At 45.9% G+C, this 19730-nt stretch overlaps 2 protein-coding genes across 3 annotated transcripts; both read right to left on the minus strand.

The window, feature by feature from the left end:
- Positions 1–1562: 1562 nt before the first annotated feature.
- naprt (nicotinate phosphoribosyltransferase) lies at positions 1563–16219 on the minus strand. The gene is made up of 13 exons (XM_041934563.1): positions 15613–16219; positions 7775–7902; positions 7531–7613; positions 6621–6751; positions 6349–6464; positions 5851–6047; positions 4992–5132; positions 4804–4888; positions 4613–4693; positions 4430–4532; positions 3562–3719; positions 2873–2980; positions 1563–2722 (listed from the first exon to the last, which is right to left on the minus strand). Exons 1-13 carry the CDS (start codon positions 15857–15859, stop codon positions 2636–2638), a joined length of 1665 nt encoding a protein of 554 aa, XP_041790497.1. The 5' UTR covers positions 15860–16219; the 3' UTR covers positions 1563–2635.
- Positions 16220–16327: 108 nt separating this feature from the next.
- Positions 16328–19530, minus strand: c4h8orf82 (chromosome 4 C8orf82 homolog). Of its 2 annotated transcripts, none has more exons than XM_041934565.1 (3): positions 19209–19530; positions 19062–19110; positions 16328–17769 (listed from the first exon to the last, which is right to left on the minus strand). In XM_041934565.1, exons 1-3 carry the CDS (start codon positions 19371–19373, stop codon positions 17369–17371), a joined length of 615 nt encoding a protein of 204 aa, XP_041790499.1. In that variant the 5' UTR covers positions 19374–19530; the 3' UTR covers positions 16328–17368. The 2 variants fall into 2 exon arrangements, with proteins under 2 accessions (XP_041790499.1, XP_041790498.1); XM_041934564.1 differs by having other exon boundaries at positions 16328–17797.
- Between the last annotated feature and the right edge of the window lie 200 nt (positions 19531–19730).

Here is a 19730-nt window from a genome sequence, read left to right on the forward strand (position 1 = left end):
TAATAATATAGTAATGTGCTATAGAAACAAAATAATAATTGAAAAAGCAACGACATTTTACACTGAATGGTAAGTGAATGGTAGTGATTCTAACTATATTCATAATAAATAAATAACACTAATGAGAAAGCTTGATGATTTGCTGGAAAAACAGTGTCCTGATAAATAAAAAGCGAAGCTGACACAGAAATATAAAAATAAGTGCTGAATGGTATTTTTCAAACCTATCAATGATCCAGAAGACACTTATACAGAAATCTGAAACTGTGCTGTCAAATTTGTGAGTCTCTTGCAAAAATAAAGTCTTGTCATGATGAGGTACAATTAAGTGCTGAAGCTGAAAGTCCTTTGGGAAGCAAAGTTGACTTGTGGCCAAAGAGAAAAGCTGTTGAAGTGTCGTTGAGCAACACTCCCTGAGCTTCAGGAGGACAGTTTCCTACTTATGAGCCTCCTGGAGGAGGAATCTCTCTGTAGATATTATTACATAATCACTTCAATATGAAGAAGGAGACTTAAATGGTGGAAAGAAACTCAGCACAATCAGTCAAGTAGAGCGTTTGACTATAATTTTGATGTTATAGTCTATGCGTGAGCTCCTTTTAATACTACACTGTACAAGATTTTCCTCTACAGTGCAGAAACCATGACTTGATGGACTGAAAATTAACTGGTAATTGTTTAGTTGTTTACTGTAATGAGCAAAAAGTCCAAAAAAGATGTTTCCGGCTTTGCAAATATGAAGTTTTGTAGAGTTTATCGGTTTTGTAAATTTGTACATTTTGTACATTTTTAAAATTAAATATTTTGGGGGCTTTGTACTGTTGTTCAACCAAATTAAGGAATTTGAAGATATTATTTTGGCTCTGATACCTTGTAATGGGCTTTTTTTTTTTTTTTTTAAATCATATTATAGATATATAGATAGAATATAGAAAACTATTTACTGATGTATAAGGTGAATCATTAGTTGCCCCCTTTTTCAATTCTAAGTTCTAAATATTTGCCCTTTTTCTCAGCTACATTTATTTTGACAGCTATAGTTACTCTACGGATGAGGATCAGATGCATCTTAAGACATACAATTGATAAACTGTGTTCAGTCGTATGTCGAGTATGTTTATATCATGTTACTCAGTGGTGGAACAAGTTGGGTTATCTTTCACTCAAGAAAATGTACTAATAGCACACTTGGAAAACACTCCTCTACAAGTACCGAGCACAGATCCACATCTGGCCTGAGGCTGTAAAAGGACAAACATCAACTGAGTGTGAGATTCACCAAGTGTTGACCAGCCATGAGACAGTCACATGGGTGATGTCGCAGCCTCTCCATGTCTAATCAGCTCCATATGTCTGCTGGGTGTACTACCACTGGTCAGCAGGCAGCCAATCAGAATCCACGGAAACACATGTCCTGTGGCGGAGCGGCGGGAGGGTGGAGAGTGTTGCAGAAAAGAGTTGTCATGAGTCAGAGTGGAGAGGTGATGAAGAGCGGTGTGTGACCCTTCAGACAACGGCTGAAGCACAGGACACAGAACAACAGTGCACGATGAGGGTGTTTGTCCTCTGCAGTTGCCTTTAATGGCCCACACATGAGCAGCAAGAGTTTGAAATGACAGAAAATGCACCTGTGAGACATTAGTCGATAGCATGGCACTCGGCCGCCTCCTGTAGAGGTTGCACATGATCAGTTCCTCCTCTCGGCAGTTTAATAAAAAACAATCAGGTGTTCTGTTTGAAGGACGGTAGGACAACTCTGGTTTAAAATGAGTGCAGTCGTTTAGCAGCTTGCATTATCACAGTTTCCAGCAGTGACGACTTTAAACACAAACCTGAAAGCACCCAGTAAAAGATACTGGGAAACTTCAATTGTAGTGTTTTTTTCTGTTTTAAAAATTGGTAAGAATACAAAATCTTGGCTAAAATTAAAGCTACATGAATCCATTTTTGGTCGCTAGGATCAGAAAAACTCAAATCAAGAGTCGACGTATTCTGAAGTTGTTCTGGCTGTTGTGTTAGCAGCAACGTTATCGTCCCACTGCGGTCGTGCTCGTGTCCCCCTGATGAATCCAAGTCCAACATTCACCCCTTTTTGCTCTGATTTGGTCTCCACCAACCAACTCCTGAGAGAAATATCTGACTCGTTAGCTGCTAAGTGCTCCACTGTGTTCCCAGCTAGTTGCTGACTGTGTCTGCCTGTTTGCTGGAAACAGCTGATTAATGCATCTTACGTGATCTTACTATAAACTTTGTACGTTTCAGCCAGCCCTTAATTCAAAATATCGGCCTCTCGTACCCCAACGTTCACAGAAGTTACTGACGTATGAAAACCTCAAACCTAAAATCTCAGCTTAAGGTCTTCTTCCAAGCTTTTTCAGTTGATTTCAACCATAGTTTGCAGCCTCCCTCAGGAGATCCTGTTAGAGCTGAAGCTTTTACATCAACTGGAACTGTTTTCTAGACATTGGCTTTGAATGGCAGAGGCTCCAGCACATTAGTGTATTCCTGTTTGGAGGGTGTGGTGTTTACACTGTAACACTCGGTTCATTCGGACCAGGTTTCACAAATGTCCTGTAAGTGTGAGGCACTTCTGAAAAGAGGGTCAATAAAAAGGCAAAAAAACAGGAGATGACTCTTAGTTGGCTAATAGAAAGTTGCTGTTGTTGGAGCTTCCTCTTCCAATCTCTGTGACCAGGTTGTGGAGTTTCTCTGACAGCGCCACCTGGTGGTAGAGAGCCACAGTCGTAGATAAGAACATATAAAGTACATATGGTGTAATTTTGGCACGTGCGTCTGTGAGAAGGTTAGAACTCGGATAAATCCAGTCCAGGTTTGGATGCAGATTTTGTGCTGGTGTATGTGTGAAACTCACTGTATAAGCGTCTGGCTCCTTCAGCCTCTTGTGTCGAGGGTGCAGAGTCTGGAGGGAGCTCTGGACCTTTGCTCTAGTTTCTGCAGCGCTGCACAGAGGGTGTGTGACCTAGAAAGAGTGGGAGACACTTTCAGACAGACTCAACTCCAACACTGCCCTGCAGCATTGTCCTCTTTTAGAATTTCTCAATGCCTTCCAAAACATACTTTCTGATAAACGATATATACAATATATGGTTTTAAAGGCAGTATACTGGATGGATGTGGTTTATTGTTATTTGTGGACTAAATGCCAAACAGTTCACAGCTTACTGCAACTTTAAGAACCACACAGAAGAAATTAGTCTTTTTTGTGCTTTATCCTTGATGCAAAAAACATGGTTGAACATTCGGCTTTCAGATGTGGTTTATGGTATCAGTGGAGAGAGAGAACGAGGCTGGATCCAAATGGCAGATTTTATGGGTGTGTCCTCCCCATGAAGTCCAGGGCAACTGCTGCTGCGGTCAATATATTACAGGTGTCCACAAGGGTGCTCGTGCACACTTTATACAGACTTCCGGGTCACTTCTGGTGTAGAATTCACCAGACTTAGCTCACCCGACAACCCCAAATCATGGCTGTGATGATGGAAAGGAAACAAGCTACTAATGAGGTTTATGCTGTGAGGACTTTGAACGGCCCGTCCTCACCTGTCCGTTGACAAACACTTCCTGGCGCAGACAGGTGACCTGAGCTGGGGTGACAGAGATAGAGGCGCTATCACACCCCAGAGGGAAACAGCGCAGAGTGGCTCCTGCCTCTGGAGGAGGCTCCACAGCGAGACACACCAGGTCCAGAAAAGGATGGCCTGCAACAGAGAGAAGAGTGGGGAAACATTTGCAGGCACAGCAGCAGCCTCATGACACTGCAACACCCACAATGCACAGGGAAACCAAACTGATGGATTGATGAAAAACTTTTCTCGTCTCACAATCGCTTCTTACCACTTGCGAAGGAAATAATGGAAAAATTATATCAAGGGTGATGCCAGCAGAAAGGTGATGGTGCTGCCTATATCGCATGGGTCTGTTTACCAAATGGTGACTTCTTAACTTGTTGGGCTCAGCGCCACATAATCAGAGCTGGCTCAGCCTTCATCAGTCTTACGCTCAGCAAAATTGCTAACATCTGCATCCCGGGTGAGGAACATGGAGAATATAGTGAATTTTTTATCCTTGGAAAAACATTAAAAGCATGATAATGGATAAAATAAGCAGATGTAATGTCTGTTTTTTGGGTAATCCAGCTAATTAAACGCTGCAAAATCAAGGTACTTTATCTCATTGATGCAAAGATCACATAAAAAACTAATATTGCCATAAAGCAGACCCGCTCTTTGAATTGCAGCTTTGCCAATGACGGCCTAAAACACCCAGAGATATTAACGGGAAGGCTACCACAGCCCTGACGGCATATGAGTCCCATTACAGACTCGCTGTCAGTCCTGGTATGTCGATGTGGCAGAAAAACATACAGAGGAAGACTATAAGTGTGTAATCGGTTGAGATGAATCCTCACCCTCAGCGTCTACTAGCCTGTACACATCTTTCCTCCCGGGGACAGTGCTTTTCTCAGGATCCTCGCTGATCTTCATCTTGGGCCTCCCCCTCACCTCCACCAGCTAACACACGTACAAATGTTAACATGTTAGTGTGGCGCACTTGGAGGGACAGTTCAGTGCACTTTTGCTTTTACTGTTACCTTATACACACAGCCCAGCGAGGGCTGTTTTGTGCAGGTGACCAGATGCGTTCCAACACCAATCACATCAAGCTCGTTCTCCTGAAACAGGATATACAGAACATGACGGGGAAAGAGAAAAAAAGCCTGAAGGCAGTAAAGATTACAGACGGCAAAATGAGCTCCTTCTCGTCATGAACCATCCAAGTTACCTTGCCGTTAAGCTCTGCCATGCTTTCCTCTGAGATGTTATTGGTCCCGACAATGATCAGTGAATCGAAGGCAGAGACGGAGAAACTGTAGAGAGGAAGCAAACAAAATGCATGATCAGAGCTCTGGAGGAGTAAGACAGGTTTTAAAGACATACAGATGGACACATACAGCATGGCACCTCACTCACTGCTCACTGCAGAGTCTGAAGACGCGACGGACATCGATGGACTGCCTGCAGAGGTCCCCGCTGTCCAGGCGAATCCCCACAGGCCTGTATCCCAGCTCACACAGCACCAAGGCCACAGCGCAGAAGTTCAGCAGACCACTACTGAATTCAGACACACACGTTCCATCTCATTATACATATAATATTAATCATATGGCTATGCAATGATTAAAAATACAGATAATACTGCACGGCAGTCATTACAGACATTAAAAACACTCCTTAGATTTTACTCCGTGTGCGCTACTGACACCTGCTGGTAAAATAAGTTAGTGCAGCAAAATCTTGATTATCATACATTATCTGCAGGGAAGCTTGTGATTTCCCCCCCAGGAAGTTTTCATCTAATCTCTAGAATAATGACTCAATATTTATTTGTTGATTCTATTTCGCATTTATAATCTGAAGTACCTAAATTTGTCGAATAAGTGGAACAGAAAGTATATTCTTTGTCATCTTAATTGTAATGGAGGTGTAAAGTAGCAGAAAACAAATATACTTAAGTACAACAAAACTGTACTCGTACTTGATATCTATATATATTTATATCTATGTACTGATTAACTTTCATTGTATTCCTGTTAGGCTAAGTATGTTCTTGTACTTGCAGACTGATTTAGTTTAACAAATCAAGTTATTAAATTAATACTGATCGATACTGATGCATCAATGTGAAGAGAGCGTTTTACTGTTGTAGCTGCTGGAGATGGAGCTGGTTTATCTATTTTATAAACAGACAGTGGAGTCCAGTGGTCACTAAAGCTAGGGGTCGGCCGGATGTTTGACAGGCATCAGTGTAAGACACAACTTCAACAGTTACCAGCCAACGCTGTAGCTGTCAATCACAGGGAGGAAGTTGTGAGGGTAGGCGATGGCGTAGGACAAAAAGGCGGCCAACTCGCCCTCACGGATCTTCCCAGGCTCTGCTCCCAGAAGCTCACAGACACGACTCAACCAGCCCCTTGTCAACGAAATGAAGTCGACCGGATCTGGGCCCCCGTTCGCTGCCACGAGAGTCTGAGGGGACACAGACGACAGGGACAAATGATTCAAACTGAATATTACAAAGATGAGCAGTAAAATCTCTTTGAATGCACCTACAGGGAGCGTTAGAAAAAGAGTTCACTTGAAGCTACTCTACTTGACAATAACGCCGTGTCCCTGCACTGTGATCCTCGTCACAGTGAACTCCACTGTTAGCAACAAGCTTCCTGGAACACGCACGGTGCCTCAAGCCCATCTTTCCATCATGAGCTAAATGTGCAAAAGCTGTGGTATGAGCCTGTAGGGATGGCTGGAGGAGGGAACACATACTCACTCGTGGCACGACCTCATCCAGGGAGCTAAAGGAAGTGACGTACGAGTGCGCCATGGTCCCTGCGACTGGGATCCCAAACAGGAAACCAGCCTGAACGTTACTGGTGAGATCAAACCCTGGAAGGCAGATAAGTGATAGCTGATTGTAATCCTACCTCGGAGAGAAGTGGTCCGGATGCTTCATACAGGCGTGAAGAACAAAAGTGTGGACAAGAACTGTACAGAATTTAGACATAGTGAGGGTCAGAACGTGAAGGTTTGACAGACGTTCACCTCCAATGAATGTGTATCGTGAGGCGGTGAGTCCTCCATCTGGTCCCTGAGCCCTCCTGAGGCCCATCTCCAGCAGCTTCCTCTGAGGGCCGGCCGCCAGGCGGAAACGGGCAGCGTTACTGCACACCAGACTGACAATGAGAGACAGAACAGAGACGGGCTGTCTTATGACTTTTATACAGTGATGAAGCCAACGTGAAACACAGCACAGCTTCAATTTTTACACACTGTACAACACTTGCTTCTTGCTACAGTATATGATTCTTACACTGAGCGACACAATGCAAATATTCACATATGTTATGGCTGCTTCTTTCTGTGAAACACAAATATTCAAAATATCTTGCGTATCACTTTATACACATTTCCTCATAATTCATCTGGACATGTTCAGTATGTTAAGGTAGTTCTCAGTCTCAAATGTGTTTGCAAAGCGTGAACCGAGCAGAGGCAAAGAGGTCACTAAAGTTAAAAAATATATCCACCAAGTATAGATCACTGAAACGATTTCTCAGTTCACTGATTAGTTGACCAAAGGATCAAAATCTTGACAATAATTCATTCAACACTTTCTGGTTCCATCTTTTCAAATGTGAGGATTTGCTGCTTTTGTCAGTTTAATATCATTGTAAATTGATGTCTTTGGGTTTTGGACTTCATGACTTGGCCTGTGTGGACAGTATATAATATTTAATACAGTGAGACTGGGGGAGCAGCGGCGGAGAGAGTGATGAACAACGGTACCCGGACACAATTAAGGATGAATCATAGGCCACTGGACTGCTCGGATTTAAAAAATGAATCAATTTGTCACATAAAAACAATATATGAATTCTTCATAAAAGTCATTTATTGTTTGCAGCCCTGTGTGTGTGTGTGTGTGTGTGTGTGTGTGTGTGTGTGTGTGTACCTGGCGTAGTTAACCAGACACAGTAAACTGGTCTCCAGCAGTTGAACCACAGCCAGCGGGCCTGCCACCTCTATCAGCGGCACCTGCAGATGTTACAGACAAATCATCGACCTCTGTTTTACTTCAAAAGACCGTTGAGGAGGTATCTTCATTTACAGTTGACACTGGTGTCCAGATGTAGTACAGGATGCTCCCTCTGACCCCCGACAGACCCTGTATGTGACCCCCCAGCCCTGCAGCTCACCCTGGCAAACACCTCTGTGCCCTCTGGGACGGAGCGCAGCGTGACGCCGGAGCAGTCCAGGCCTCGCAGGAACTGGAAGAACGCCGGGTCGGTGGCCGGGGGCAGGACGGAGCGCAGGAACTCCACATCTGGATCCATAAAACACAACGTTACCACAACAGCTGGAGCACTGTCAGTGACCAACAACAGAGGGCATCATTCATCCCACAACACATGAGCTCTCACACAAGCACATGTGCTCCACATGTCCTCCCTCCCTCACATGTTTCACCACACACACACACACACACACACACACAGAGCTAAATCTAATAACTGTGAAGTTAATCCAATCCAACAGCGACCAAACAGACTTCTTTGCTGTCATTTTGATGAAGTCTACGTTAAACATGTTGAGTGTGGCCATGACAGCTCGCTGCTGGAAAATAACTTTGCTGAAGTACAATTAAGTTACTTGTACTTTATTTGAGTATTTTAAATTCACTACATTACTCACCTAAAACCTCTTACTTAAAGAAAAAGTACCTATTCAACTATGCTCCATCCTAGTCCTCCACTTAACAATCCTACCTCCTTTAAGTATCAGAGCAAAAGTACACTTTCTGTAAATAACCCATCAGAAATATATTATACATTCAGTCATTAGAAGATGAATAATACTGTTGCATCAATGTGTCAATAATAATAATAATGGAGGTGGAGCTAGTTTCCACTTCATGACATACTGGCAGTTTAATCTGTACATACAATACAATATATAAGTTTGTACTCCGCTACGTTCATTAGACAGCTGCTCTAGTTACTCTTCAGATGAAGACTATATCAGGCATGATTCATTGTTGTAGATTGAACTGACCACAGTACAGTGTCTAAACTTGTTCAAATTAGGTCCAATTCAGCATTAAACGGCTGCTGACATGTTAATTAATCTGTAATAATAATCCGATAATATAATGCACTCAACAGTATAACACTGGGAATCGTGACAGTCTGCATAATGAGCACAAATAATGCATTTTGCTACTACTACTTAAGTACAAATACTTCTGTACTTCTACTGAAGTAATCCTTGTGCAGCAGAATACTTTCACATTCTGATATTTCTGCTTCTGAATATTTCTTTTATCAATGGCTGCCTCATGGAGTACATTTACTCAATTACATTGTACTCTTTCCGGTACTTCCTACTATTTCAGAGGGAATATTTGACTTTTTACTCATACACATTAATCTGACAACCAAAATCACTTTGCAGATCAAGATTTTACATACAAAACATAAGAAGTGATTATTACAGAATAAACTACCCAACAGTATATGAAGTACAAGTTAATTAATTAGTTAGTTAATTCATCAGTCCCATAATATATTAAGTGTTAGGTAACACAAAAAGAGTGCTTTGATTTTACTTTACTTAAGTAGGCCAACCCTTTACTGATCATAACCACTGATGTACTTTTACTTAAGTACAGTTTGAATGCAGGAGCTGAGCTTGTAAACTTTGGTAAAGTTGGAAAGATATTCACTTATTCCAACTTCCCGGATCACCCATTCTTGAACAGCACACAAACCACGCCTCTTTCAAACCTTAGGAAGATCGACAATGAATAACAACCTATTTTCAATCAAAGGGAGTCCTGTGAGAGTGAGCAGGGACCGTCTGCAAAGTGCCAAACTGAAAAGAGATACTAGAAAAATAATCAATAACTTCACTATTATAAAGTGCAGCGTCTACAAGATGACTTCAGGAGATTCGGGGGAATCCTGCTGTTTATACTGTAACGCTTAATTTTAAAACTGTTGTGGAAGTGGCATTGTTTGTAAAGATAATGCAGGATACTTCTCACGTTTCGACTCGGAGGCGTTTATTCATGTTTCAACACCGTTAAAACATGGCGCTGCGCATGAACAGTAATGCCGCATGTGTAAACATCACCGGAACATATCATAACCAGAACTCTTAAAGTGACCGCACGTATTATGCGCAGTGAAACATTAAAACCTACGAATTAACACAGAACTGAACACAAGTGTACAAAGGTGAATTATGCATATATCTGTAAACGCTAAGAGCGCTACACATGTCCCCCCAGAATTCACTGTACAATCAAAACCTGAGAAACAATTTAACGATTAGGCGGGCGAATCAAACGTCCACAGCGGCTCCGCTGAATGGGAGGTAATGGAATGGGAGGCAATGCAACTGCCTGTGGGGCAGCCCCGGAGGAAGGCGTTGGCCTTCATAAGGTGGGCGGAGAGGCCCACGGTGACCATCCACACGGATGAAAACGTATTCAGTGGACTGTAGGCCACTGGGGACATGAGTGTTCGGTGAACCATGGCAGGACGTAGGGAGTGGAGCAAACAGCCTGGCATTGTCTAATAGGTTAGACCGCTGGTGTGTGGCTGACCAAGGGGCTGTGGCGCTAGGCATGAAATCCCCAGGGACCCGCAATGGCTGGCCGTAAACCAGCTCTGCTGAGGAGGTCTGCAGGTCTTCCTTCGGCGCTGTCCTGATGCCAAGCATGATCCAGGGGAGCCTGTCTGCCCACGAACTGTCCTTCAAACTGGCCCGCAGGGAGGCTTTCATGGATCTGTGGAAACGCTCACAGAGGCCATTGCTCTGGGGATGATAGGCCGTAGTACGGTGTAGTTTAACTCCCAGGTTTTCAGCGACGGCGTTCCAAAGTTCGGAAGTAAACTGAGCACCACGGTCTGAGGAAATGTCTGACGGGGTGCCAAAACGGGACACCCAGGTGCCAATGAACACACGTGCAACGTCTGCTGACGTTGTGGAGGACAGTGGAACGGCCTCTGCCCACCGTGTGGTCCTGTCTACCATCGTCAACACGTGAGTGTAGCCCTGTGAGGGTGGTAGTGGACCGACTAGGTCAATGTTGACGTGGTCAAACCGCCGCTCCGGCACTTCGAAGCACTCCAGTGGAGCTTTTGTGTGACGGTGTACCTTAGCACGTTGGCATGCCACACAAGTGCTCGCCCAGTCCCTCACGTCTTTCTTAAGCCCATGCCACACAAACTTTTCTGCCACCAGCCGCTGCGAGGCTTTGGTGCCTGGGTGCGAGAGGCCGTGGACGGCGTCAAACACAGTCCGCCTCCACTTTGCAGGCACAACAGGCCTTGGTGAGCCCATGGAGACGTCGCAAAGCAGAGTGGTGCCAGCATCGTCGAACGCCACCTCTTGCAGTTGTAGACTAGTTGTGGATGAGAGGCAAGCCTGCACGTCCGGGTCTGTGGCCTGATCTGCTGCCATGCTGCTGTAGTCCAGGCCGAGGTGGACTGCCCCCGCAAGCGCACGGGAGAGGCAGTCTGCGACATGGTTGTTCTTTCCTGAGATGTGTACAATGTCCGTTGTGAACTCAGAAATGTATGTGAGCTGACGCTGCTGCCTGCCCGACCATGGCTGAGTGACTTTGGACATGGCAAAACTCAGTGGCTTGTGGTCCACAAAAACGGTGAACCGGCGCCCTTCCAGTAGTGAACGAAAGTGTCTGATGGCCAGGTACACGCCAAGTAGCTCTCTGTCGAAAGTGCTGTACTTCTGTTCACTGGGGCGCAACTGCCTGCTGAAAAAGGCCAGAGGCTGCCAAGCGTTACCCACCCACTGCTCGTAGACCCCACCCACCGCAAAATCTGAGGCGTACGTGGTGAGTGCAATTGGGGCGGAGGGGGCAGGATGTGCCAACATTGCGGCCTTAGCCAGGGCCATCTTAGCATCCGCGAAGGCCTTGTCTCTCTCTGCTGTCCAGTCCACTGCACGTTTAGGTTTTCCGCCTTTTAAAGCTTCATACAGGGGTCGCATGGTTTGGGCGGCTTTGGGCAGAAAACGGTGGTAAAAATTAACCATGCCAAGAAACTCCTGTAAGGCTTTGACAGTGACTGGGCGTGGAAAGGTGGTGATGGCTTCCACCTTCGATGGGAGAGGGACAATCCCGTCCTTTGTGACTCTGTGTCCCAGAAAGTCAATGGCGGACAGGCCGAACTCGCACTTGGCTGGGTTGACTATGAGCCCGTGCTCCGTGAGTCGCTCAAAAAGTGTGCGAAGGTGTGACATGTGCTCTGACAGGGATGAGCTTGCCACAAGGACATCATCAAGGTACACAAAAACAAAAGGCAGGTCCCGTAGCACAGAGTCCATGAGCCGCTGGAAAGTGAGCTCATTCTTGAGCCCAAAAGGTGTGCGCAGGTACTCAAACAACCCAAAAGGTGTGATCACAGCTGTTTTTGGGATGTCGCTGGGGTGCACGGGCACCTGATGATAACCTCTGATTAAGTCCACCTTCGAAAAAATCACTTTACCAGCCAAGTGTGCAGAAAAATCCTGGATGTGCGGAACTGGGTAGCGGTCAGGCGTTGTCGCGTTGTTGAGCCGCCGGTAATCGCCGCAAGGGTGCCAGCCTCCCCCAGGTTTGACAGCGAGGTGAAGGGGTGAGGCCCAAGGACTGTTAGAGCGTCGAACAATCCCCAAGCGCTCCATGGCCTCGAACTCCGCCTTTGCTGCTGCAAGTTTCGTTGGCTCGAGGCGCCGAGCGCGGGCGTACACAGGCGGGCCAGCGGTGGCTATGTGGTGCTCGACGCCGTGCTTGGCAGTGGTGGAGGAGAAGGTGGGTTGCGTGAGTGCTGGGAACTCGGCGAGCAGCCGCTGGAAATCGTTCGTGTTCGAGAGCAGACTGGAAAAGTGCACTGTGTCAGAGTCAGTGGGCATGCATGCATAAGAGCAGAAAGTGACAGCGTCGATCAAGCGGTGATTTTTAACGTCCACCAACAGTCCATACGCACACAAAAAGTCGGACCCTAAGAGTGGTACGGCCACCTTGGCCGTCACAAAGTCCCAGCCAAAACGCTGCCCCCCAAAACACAGTTCAACGTGTCTTGTGCCATACGTACGGATGGGACTGCCATTGGCGGCTTCCATGGGGGGGCCGTGGGTATCAGCCACCACGTCCACCTGTGAAGCAGGCCGAAGGCTCCGTTGTGCCCCTGTGTCGCAGAGGAAACGCCGGCCAGAGATGGAGTCGCGGATGAAGAGCAGCCTGCCAGTATGGCCGACACTCACGGCCACTCGTGAGCGCCGGCCTTGAAGTTTCCCACTCCACTGTAGCTGCATGGAGAGCGGCAACGTTTAGCCTTGGGGCCAAACTTCGCATGGTAGAAACACACACCTGAAGAATGCTGACCTGAAGGCTGCTGACGACGAGGAGCTGCTGCTGCGATGAGTAGGTGATCATCCCCTGTCTCGGAGACGCCCCCTGCAGGGAGGAGGGCTGCTGCACAGGGCTGCTGAGAAGCCAGAAAACACTTATCAGCCTCCGCGGCCAGTGCTCTGCAATCAGTGGTCGCAGTGTTGGCCAAAGCAGCTCTCACGTGTGTAGGCAGTTGGTGCAGGAAAAGGTGCATGAACAGAAAATCCGGGTTGTTGTCCCCCAGCAAGTCGAGCATGCGGTCCATTAACTCGGAGGGCTTACTGTCGCCGAGCCCTTGAAGAGAGAAAAGCCGGTTGGCTCTCTCCGCGTCAGACAGTTCGAAAGTTTTAAGCAGAAGTCTCTTCAGTGTTTCATACTTTCTTGTCGTAGGAGGACGTTTAAGAAGGCTCACCACTCTCGATGCCGTAGAACTTCCGAGGGCAGACACCACGTAGTAGTATTTAGTGTCGTCGGCGGTAATCTCACGCAAGGCAAACTGTGCTTCCGTCTGAGCAAACCATGCAGAAGCCGAGGATTCCCAGAATTCGGGGAGCTTGAGAGATACAGTGTTGGCCGTCATGGTTAGGCGATCTGGATACGTCCAGCAAACAAACTTCGTTCGGGGTCACCAGTGTGGAAGTGGCATTGTTTGTAAAGATAATGCAGGATACTTCTCACGTTTCGACTCGGAGGCGTGAGTCTCGTTTATTCATTTTTCAACACCGTTAAAACATGGCGCTGCGCATGAACAGTAATGCCGCATGTGTAAACATCACCCGAACATATCATAACCAGAACTCTTAAAGTGACCGCACGTATTATGCGCAGTGAAACATTAAAACCTACGAATTAACACAGAACTGAACACAAGTGTACAAAGGTGAATTATGCATATATCTGTAAACGCTAAGAGCGCTACACTGTCTTCATTTTTAACAGTCTTAAAATCTTTTAGAGACCCCCGATGGTTAAACAAAACCGTCTGTTTTTAATGATGTATGAATAATGTTTTGGTCAGTTTTCATTCATTTTAACCAGAATCTCTTTAGCATTGAAACCAGACATCAAGGTGTCACACCTGCTTTCCACAAACCAGAACACTGGTTTATGCTGCTTTCATGATTTGACTTACAGACTCAAACACGATACATCTTATATTTGTGATGTCATACAGTGAGTGAGACACTGACAGTCCTACAAACTGTGAAACACACTATATCTATTTCAGCGTGGAGAGTGCTGAACCCGACAAACCCTGGATTACTCCTGACTGAAAGGCTCTACTTAAGGAAAAACAGGGTCGTTAGGTCAGAAAATACAGACTAGCTGAGGAATGTGCAGAGGGAGCTGAGGAGACGTGACAAATGGGGAAAAAACAGCTACAGGAGGAAGATGGAGGAGCAGTTGGAGCAGAACAACATCAGTGGAGCCTTGAAACCTTCTCTGACTACAAGGAACCCAACTCCAAGACTGTGGGGGACCACAAGGGGGTGAATGACCTGAACCTTTTCTGTAATAGATTTGATCAGTCATCCACCCCTCCTCCTGTCCAGTCCTTGCTGCTGCAACCCCCACTGCCTGCAGCCCCTGCATGGTTCCCCACCCCCACCCACACCCTCCGTCCTACACACTCCCTGTGCATCCACTGCATTTCCTGCCAAACACCCAACCTCCCCACCCACAACCTCCAGCACACAGCACACAAGAACTCAGGAGGATTAAGGCGAGTAAGGCTGTGGGTCCGAATGGCATCAGCTCAACGTTCCTCAAGTCCAGTGCAGAGTCGTGGGGGATAGTTATAAACATGTTCAACCTGAGTCTGAGGCTGGGGAGAGTGCCACAGCGGTGGAAACATCCTGCATGGTACCAGTGTCAAAGACTCCGCTACAGCCTTCTGGCCAAAGCTTCCACTGCCGAAGTAAGAAAAGGTGGCCCAAACATTAAAGCTACAGTTGCCAGTTTAAACTAACAGTACTTGATCGTGTCAATACATAACTAACAACTAAAAAACACGTAATAATCACATTCCCATCCCTAATTTGTAAGATGAGCAACACAGGGATATTGATAGATTAGGCACATCATGTGTCTTTGTCTTTGTAGCCTATTTATTGATAGATAAAGGGATTTGGATTTGGAGCTTAGCCTGCTTGTGTTTGATATTTGGCATTAGGATTAAATGTCGTTGTTACACAGCTGCAAAGTAGTTCAGGGTCCGTCCGTCATAACCGTCAGAGCAGCTATGAATATAACCTTTCACACCGTGTTGTATAAAATTGTCTTTGGCTTGTGTTACATGAGCGCAGCGCGTGCTGCCTTTCATTAAACTCGGTCGGATTACGCAGTGTGTGCCCCGTGGCTTCTCACAGCCCTCAGCAGGCTGTGGATTACTCTAGTATGCTGAAGTTTAGAGCTAAATGGCAAAGTTCACTGAAAAAACGCCCTCGACATTCACGTTTCCACACTCTTACGGTGAAGTGTTGCGCAAACGCCACTGAATGCGTAAAATGAGTTTGGAAGAAAACGATGTCGCGCAGACCTGATGAACAGTCTCATGTCGGTACAGAGATCTGGTAATTCGCTGCTGTTGTTGTAAATAGTTGTAATATAGAGATATTTGCATGTCGACTCCCTCACCGTCGTGCGTGAAGCGAAAGCTGCGCAGGAACAGCAGGCAGTCCTGCAGTCCAGCGAACAGCGAGAAGCCGCCGCCGAACGGATTGTCCCTGAAGAAGAGCTCGAACACGGCGGGCTCCTGGTGTCGGCCGGCGCGCCAGTACGCGTACGCCATGGTGAACTGGTACAGGTCCGTCAGCAGCGGGGGGACCCGCTCCCGGACAGACCGCTCCATGACCCCGCAAGTGTTGCCGGACGGCGCTGCCATGTTATTCAAGCCCTGGTTCCAGCTTCACTGAAGCCGAGATGTCTGGGACTTGCAGTTTTGCAAAGCCCCAGTGACTCCTTCACCGACTGAGGAGGGAACAGAGCGGAGACCGACCTGCCCCGCTCACAGAGAGGCGTGGGCAGAGGAGCCATGCTCCGCTTCAGTTTCAGATCCACACTCAACAGGAAGCAAACGTTAATCAGACGGCGTCTCATATAAGTTTATGTGTAAGGAGCATTTCAGAGTTAGAGCTGGCCCTTGTGAAGCTAATTAGGTTAAAATCCAGTGTTGATGGATCAATGTCGTCTTCATCTGCAGCAGGAAGATCAGTGCAGGGGAGTACAGGAAGAAAACAGCCCCAACTGAACATACTGTCATCTCTGCACGTGACAGGAGGAGGTCACTTTCAGCTAAAACATGCCTTGTAATAATGTGACATAAACAAAGAAAACAACAGCTGAATAGTCTGTCACTTTAATCAAAGGATCATACATTCAGTCTTATATTCTGAAGTACTTGTCATAACGTTGTTGTTTTTTGCCAAAAACTGGTGGCATGCACAGAAATAAATATTAAAAGGTCAAATTCTGTTTTCTGTCGATCATATTTCAAGAAAATTAAATACTATTTGATTCATATTATTATCTTCTATGTAAGTACAGTAATACAACCATGTTTAAGTTTGTATAGAGCCAAATCCAGCTGCAGACATCTGTAAATTCGCCAAAGCAGACACTTGTTTTTATACAGACAACTTATATAACACACATATATTGTTATTTGATGTATAAAGATCTGCAGGCTACTCAGTGTGCTTCAGTAAACTGCTCTCTTGTCTTCAGCAGATCTGCTGTAATTACTGTTTACTTTGGGCTGATCTAAGAATCTGATTTGCATGTGACTGAATCTTCTCTTTCAACATGCAGAGTGCCACCGTGAATTTGTGTCACAACATTAAAAAAAGAGCAGCTTTCAGCCTCTTACTGTCTCTGCACCGGTCTAGCACCAGGCTCTCCAACCTGAGCTCAGGGTGTCAAACAGAACACGTTCTGAGATGATTAACTTTTCTTTTTTACTGTGACATACTGGATAGTTACGCCTTGTCAGAGCCATAAATATGATTGAGATGAATCCGGGGAATCTAAAGTGAAAATGTGTTTGAACTGCAGCCTGTCATGATGGGATGTAAGAAGACACTGTTGTGTCTAAGGGGAGCAGCTGCTTCAGCTAATGAAACTGCATCATCAGTGAATCCGACCGTCCGCTTATCACACATCACATAAATTAGGACAAGTGGTCACATTGGCCCAGGCTTCAAAGGTAACAGTCACATTGTGATCACGGCTGTGAGCGAGTAGCTGTCTCTTCCCACTGCCTGTGTGGGACAGTGATCTGGACAGCTTCTCAAAATCTAAGGCACACGTTTGACCGGTTGTGCTCATTATCCCAGGTCTCCCTGCTGGCCGCTGCCCTCCTCTGCAGAGGGGAGGCATCCTGCAAGCTCATTGGTCAGTGTGTGCTTCTGTCCTCCCCAGAGAAAGTGTGTAGGCTGAGCTGATTGGCCGTCCCCCTGAGCGTACACAAAGAATGGGCTGAGCTCGATGGCCAGAGCCGACCTGACCAGGCCGACCCCCCCTCCGCGCTCTGAGCAGGGGTGGTAAACTCGTCCAGTGACAGGATGCATGTACAGCGCTTCAGGGCGGAACGGGACGGACAGCTTTTCCGCCCCGCCGCAGTACGACAGCAGCTCCTGATCTCCCATGATTCCCGGCGTCTCTGCGGGACTCTGCAGCAGGTGGGTGAAGACCACAGGACGATCATCGCAGCGCAGGAAGTTCCTCTCCCTGCCACACAGGGACAAGTAGGGGAAGTCCTCCTCGTAACGACCACTTTGATTTGACCGCAGCCGACTGAAGAAGAAGACCAGGAACTGCTTATCTGGTGATAAAGTAATAAGTAATTACTGCTGCGTAATACAGCAACAGAAGATAACGCAATGAAAAATCTGATTTTTGCTCAACTGCTAATAATCAGATCAGAAATTTTAGCAAATCTGACAACTGTAATTTATGTTTGGGAGCATGCAGCACTAAAGGTGGGTCCTGTTTGACTACCTGCTCTTGAGGCCTTGTTTTTATGGAACAAGTCTAGTCATATTCTCTCATTTCCTGACTGTCAACAAAATCCATGAAACAACTGAAACCAGTAACAAAACTAACACTGTATGTTTATCAGAGACACATCTTGTTCCTCTGTGCCACAGATCTCCACTGCTGCCCAATACCTATTAAAAACACAGGAGTAAAGGGACAGGTGACAGGTTCCTTCGTTAGCATGAACACACCCACATTTAGTTTATTTTAAGTCAATCTCACATACACCATCCTACTGCAACAAATAATTACAAGAGCATCGAATGTGGATTAATCTGCTGCTTAAAATAGTCCCCAACTGTTAAAAACTACAGTGATCAGCTGTTTTAGGGAAACGATTGAGTCTTTGTTAAAAATGAAAGCATATATTTATGAGCTGGAATATTGACCTTAGAGCTGAGAGACAGACTGACAGACTGTTGGTTTTAGTCTTTTCATGGGATCTGCTGACAATTTCAGAAAAAGAGAATATTGCCATTCTTATCTTTTGAGTGTCCGGTTGTAGAACCTCTGCTACTTCCCCCAGATATTGTAGTTGTATAGTGCATTTTGCTAAATAGATTTGAGTTTTATCTTATTTTCACACAGCAAACCTGATGCTGTGTAACATTCCAGGATAGGTCTCCTGTGCACAGTGTGTAGAGATGGGAGGTTGTAATGGGCCTATTTGCCCTGAGGTCCACCAACAGGTTAATCCAGTAATTATACTTAATATATACACAGCATACTGTTTGTTCTAGACATGCAGGAACAGTTCACATGTGACAGTTTTGTTTTCAGAGCAGTCGTGGAGCTGCAGCTTTGCCATGCTTTATTTTGCTTGGTTCCATATATTATCGATTCAATCTCATGTTTTCAAACCAATATGCTCTGCTGCAGCTAATGCCGTCTCCACCTCACTGTTGCTTTCATCTACATGCAACACTTGCAGATTCACAAGCTCCAGGTCGGGGTGCATTGGAGCAGATTTACGCTGTTATAACCTTCAATCCGTGATCTACACTTATGTTAAATTAAGCACTTCATTCGCTGTGTGTGTCCATTTCTACCTTTGAAGCAGGTGACGAAGTTCTTCACTTTAGTGTCATCGAGGAAAAGCTGCAAGTCGAGCACACACATCATGTCATGTTAGCAGGAGAGTCTACACTTATGTGTTATTTTTAAAGGTTTTGATCTGTGTCAGTCTATATACCGACCTGTCCTTGGTGGTCAATGTAGTAGAAATACTCTCGGATACGTGGTTCCGGGCTCTGGCCCTGGATATATGTAACGGTGGTTCTGGAGGTGGTGAAGCCGGAAGGCACGCAGCGCAGAGCGGCCAGACCTCTCCATCTGAGAGCCGCAGTTCTGAGGAACAACATGGCCGAACAAGAGCACACGGAGGACGGGTATGATCCGGAATAAACACGGTAACAGAGAGGACGACGTGTTAACCGGCAGTCTCAATTATAATACGAAGTAACACAACTTCAGCTTTGTCCTCATGTTATTGTTTACAGCTGCACCTGTGCGGCTCAACAACCCGGAAGGATTTAAGTGTTACAACAGCGTCTGTTTTTGACTGTGGCCGCCTAGTGGTCACTGAGGATACTGTTGATTTATACTGGTTGGATTATAAAAATACGGCAATGGACAATTTCAGTAGATCACATTAAATGTCAAAGGCTGAAAAAATAATCAAAGACACATAAGAAAAAACTCTGTTCCTTTTTTTCAAA

The sequence above is a fragment of the Chelmon rostratus genome, chromosome 4 (genome assembly GCF_017976325.1).
Source record: "Chelmon rostratus isolate fCheRos1 chromosome 4, fCheRos1.pri, whole genome shotgun sequence".
In the NCBI taxonomy this organism is placed as follows: Eukaryota; Metazoa; Chordata; class Actinopteri; order Chaetodontiformes; family Chaetodontidae; genus Chelmon; species Chelmon rostratus.